The sequence below is a fragment of the Cupressus sempervirens genome, chromosome 2 (genome assembly GCF_028749045.1).
Source record: "Cupressus sempervirens isolate cs-2001-9-10 chromosome 2, ASM2874904v1, whole genome shotgun sequence".
NCBI classification, from domain to species: Eukaryota; Viridiplantae; Streptophyta; class Pinopsida; order Cupressales; family Cupressaceae; genus Cupressus; species Cupressus sempervirens.
This window is the reverse complement of record NC_143119.1, coordinates 232,484,154-232,488,479: the sequence shown is the minus strand read 5'-3', so window position 1 is coordinate 232,488,479 and position 4,326 is coordinate 232,484,154. Positions and strand designations below refer to the sequence as shown.

Here is a 4,326-nt window from a genome sequence, read left to right as displayed (position 1 = left end):
TGATGTTAAGCTTGGTTTTGGTATATTCACATGGAATAACAAAAGGAGTGGGATGGAGGCTATCTCGAAAAGGCTTGATAGGTTCCTGGTATCTTGTTTTTGGATGAATATTAGATGGTCTACCAATTCAGATATTCTTGACTGGAGAGGCTCTGACCACTGGCCTATCACGCTCTCTGTCACTCCTTTCAAGACTGCTATGAATCCCTCCTTCAAGTTTTAGTTGATGTGGTTGAGAGATCCTTCCCTTCAGAATCTCATGGTAGCCTGGTGGTATGAGGGTAGGCCTCCTCATGGTACTTCTATGTTCACCTTTGAGAAGCACCTTCAACATGTGAAATTCAAGCTGAAATAGTGGAATAATCAGTGCTTTGGAAACCTTCAAGAGCATTTAAAAGATGTCCAGGCCAGGCTGGATGGTATCACTCGCTAGATCAGGGACCATGGAATGACTCCAGATTTAGTATCTAAAGAATCCTCAGCTTTAAAAGAGGTTGAAGAATGGGAGCTTCGAGAGGAAATATTTTGGAAGCAAAAATCTCGGGTGGATTGGCTACAGGAGGGAGATAGAAACACTGCTTTCTTCCACAACACTGTTAAAGCTCACGGGTTTGGAAACTCCATTACTTCTCTTGTTTCTTCTTCTAGAGGTCATCTCTTTTCCAAGGAGACAATTTCTTTAGAGGCCACTAATTACTTCTCTCAACTCTTCTCTAAGGAGGAACCTATTTCCTTGGTAGAGACAAGGACTATTTTAGAATGCATTCCCCATCTTTTGTCTAGCAGTATGAACAAGGATATGTTTAAACCTATTACGCTTGAAGAGCTGGAGAAGGTGGTATTTTCTATGAAGAAAGTAAAGCTCGGGCCCAGATGTATTTCCCATTGAATTTTTCCAAGAATTTTGGGAAATTATTAAATTTGATCTTCTAGATGTTGTTCGGGAATCATATCAAAATAAACAAATGGTCAAGTCTTTGAATGCTACTTTCCTAACTCTCATCCCCAAGATTCATCGAGCTAACAAGTTGGATCAATTCAGACCTATTGCTTTATGTAATGTCACATACAAAATTATCACTAAATTAATTGCTGAAAGGCTTAAGCCTTTCCTGGCCTCTTTGATATCCGAGGAGCAGGGAGGTTATGTTAGTGGTAGACAGATTCTAGATGGAGTGGTTATTGTTTCAGAGGCTATTCATTCTATGGCTATGTCCAAGGAAAAAGCTATGTTTATTAAGTTGGATTTAGCTAAAGCTTACGATCGAGTTAGTTGGGAGTTCCTGAGACAGGTGCTTCTCGCTTTTGGATTTGATAGGGAATGGGTGGATTGGGTTCTCAGCTACATGACTTCCACGTCCTTTTCAGTTCTTATTAATGGAGAACCTACTGATCTATTCTTTTCTTCTCGGGGGCTTCGATAGGGAGATCTTATCTCTCCATATCTATTTATCATTATGGTGGAGGCTTTGGGCAGATTTATAAAATCTCAAGCTAAGCAGGGACTTGTCCAGGGGTGGAAGTGGCACAATGATATTCCAACATATACGCACCTCCAATTTTTGGATGATACTGGATTGATGGGTTTGGCTACCATTAATGAAGCAAGGAACTTCAGAATGATTTTGGATACTTATTTGAAAGCCTCTAGACAAAAAATTAACGAAGGTAAATCATCTATTTATTTCTTTAATACTCCTCAGGCAATTCAGGTCAGGATTGCTAGAATTCTCAAGTTTTAGGTTGGATCCCTTCCATTGATTTATCTTGGAGTTCCTCTAACCCTTGGGGCTCAGCTAAAAGAATATTGGCAAGGTTTTTTGGACAAATTTCATAGCAAGGTGAGTCACTGGACTCATAGATGGCTCTCTTCTGCTGGTAGGGTCATCATTCTCAAGACTATGATTCGGGCTCTTCCTATTTATAGGTGTCTGGTGCAAACTCCTCCCATTGGAGTTATGAAAGATTTTGATGCTCTGTCACAACAATTCCTTTGGATAGGCAATCTCCTCTCTTCTAAATGTTGCTTGGTCAAATGGGACACTATTTTCCTGCATAAGTTTGTTGGAGGATTAGGCCTTAAATGTATGGCTCTTGGCATCAAGGCTTTGGCAGCAAAGTTATATTGGCAGTGGTGCAAGAATCAAGAACACGATTTGGCTAAGATTCTAGCTCATAAGTATTTCCCAGGAGTGAAACTTTAGGATATTCCTAGATTGGAGCTGGATGGTAAGGGATCCTTTATTTGGGACACTCTTAAAAGAGGTGCTCCTCTCATCAAAGACGGCCTCTTCTGGATATGTAATGAAGGATCGTGTGTGTTTTTCTGGCTAGACTCCTGGGATGGCTATCCTCCCATTCTCTCTAGCTATCCACACCTTCAGCCTCTATATCAAATTTTTTCAGCTGCAGGATGGACCAAATTAGTTCACTTCAAAACTTTAAGGAGGTGTGGCTCGATGGTTGTGGCTAATTGGAAGGATCCTCAGGATTGGCCCCCGGGGGGCTCCTCAAAGATTCGGGCTGAACTGGCCAATCTTCTCTTTGTTAGGCTATGCAACTCTTCTAAGGACAAAGACATCCTAGCTTGGGGTCCCAGCCCTAAAGGTACTTTCAGTGTGGCCCAAGGATATGCTCGACTAGATAGTCAATGTAATGAATTTCAGGAAACTCCCTGGTGACGAAAAGTTTGGAATAGGTTCTGATGGCCTAAATGTAATTTTTTTCTATGGCTGGTTGCTCAAAAAAAGTGTCTTACTTGGGATAACCTTCAGAGAAGAGGGTTTCAAGGTCCTTCTTTTTGTCCCCTCTGTAGGTTTCATGGAGAGGATGTTTCTCATTTATTCTTCTTATGCCCTCTCTCTAGAGAAATTTGGCATAAGTGGTGGGAGGCATGGTGTCATGGATGTATTCATGTTGAATCTCTTATTGAGTTTTGGGATAGTCTTGGTAGACCCCCTGCGAGAACTTCATTCCTCCAAGTGGCCTAGGCTATTGGACCTTCTTTCATTCTTTGGAATCTTTGGCTAGAGTGTAATCACCGGATCTTCTGTAACTCCAGCCTAGGAGTCACTAAACTATGGCAGTTGATCTTAAGCAGGCTTCAGGAGACCATCTATGCTAAATGCGATATGACGGAGCCAGTGGATCCTGTTGACTCCAGGATAGTTAGCAATTTGGGATTGGTGGACAAAAGTTGGGGAAGTAGAAGCAGTAAGAAACGTCAGCCACTAAAAAGAAAAGTGTGCAAGATGGGAAGATGGAGACCTCCACCAGATAATTTCCTAAAGATTAACACTGATGGCTCCTCCCGGGGTAATCCTGGACAAGCTGGTGTAGGAGGAATTGGGAGAGATGCGGATGGCAAGGTTTGTTTCATTTTCTCGGTTCATAAAGGAGTTCATTCTAATAACGTGATGGAAGCCTTGGCCATTAAGGTGGATTTGGAGCGGGCTTGTTCTCTTGGATGGAGGAGAATTGTGTGTGAATTAGACTCTCAGATTGTTGTGGACATGATTAGTAACCAGAGAATAGATGACTATAACTAGCATATTGCCTCTCTTGTTAGAGAGATTATTCACTTGAGCATCTTTGTGGATGAGATCTCCTTTTGTCATATTCCTAGGGAATGGAATGGATTTGCTGATGTCTTGGCAAAATGGGCTTCGGAGAAGGGAGCAAGTTGGGATATTTCTGATAGAGATGATCTTCCTGCTGATTATGTGGGGATTTTCGAGCATTTAGTGGAGAAGGATAGATCTTAATGGCTTTTGGGTTGTGGTTTAGTATATTGGGCCTGAGGCCTTTGTAATTTGACTTTTACTAAATAAATTTTTGCCCCTTTTTCCCAAAAAAAAAAGTACCTAGAAGAATATTTTGCTCTTAGTTGCTTTGCCACATCCTTGCTTTGCTTGTTCATATGTAGTACCACTCAGCTAATCAGTTAGCTTACTGTTCTAGATGATATCAACAAGCTTATACTTTAGCTTACTAGTGTACATGATTTGTTTCTTCTATGAAAAAATAGAAGGTATTTAAAATACCACAGTATGCCAAGCAAAAAGATTGAAGAACAAGGCATGTACAAACATACCAGAGATCTAGAAAGGCATTGTAATTGTATGCTCTCTAAGGTCAACAAATAGAGCAAGGAATGTACAAAAATACTTCAGTAAAAAATTTGAAAGCTAATAAAAAATATCACGCTATTCCAACCAAAAAGATTGTAGAGCAAGGCATGTAAAAACATACCAGAGATCCAAAAGGGCATTGCAATTGTATGCTCTCTGAGATCAACAAAATACTAAGCCTGCAAATAAGTAAAAG

The 4,326-nt window shown here is 40.7% G+C and overlaps 1 protein-coding gene across 1 annotated transcript; it reads left to right on the top strand.

Moving 5' to 3' along the window:
- The first annotated feature begins 2,459 nt into the window (after nt 1-2,459).
- Nucleotides 2,460-3,548, top strand: LOC149571895 (uncharacterized). Its single transcript, XM_089815744.1, has 2 exons — nt 2,460-2,677; nt 3,101-3,548. The coding sequence occupies exons 1-2, from the start codon at nt 2,460-2,462 to the stop codon at nt 3,546-3,548; spliced, it is 666 nt and encodes a 221-aa protein (XP_089671870.1).
- Nucleotides 3,549-4,326: the final 778 nt, after the last annotated feature.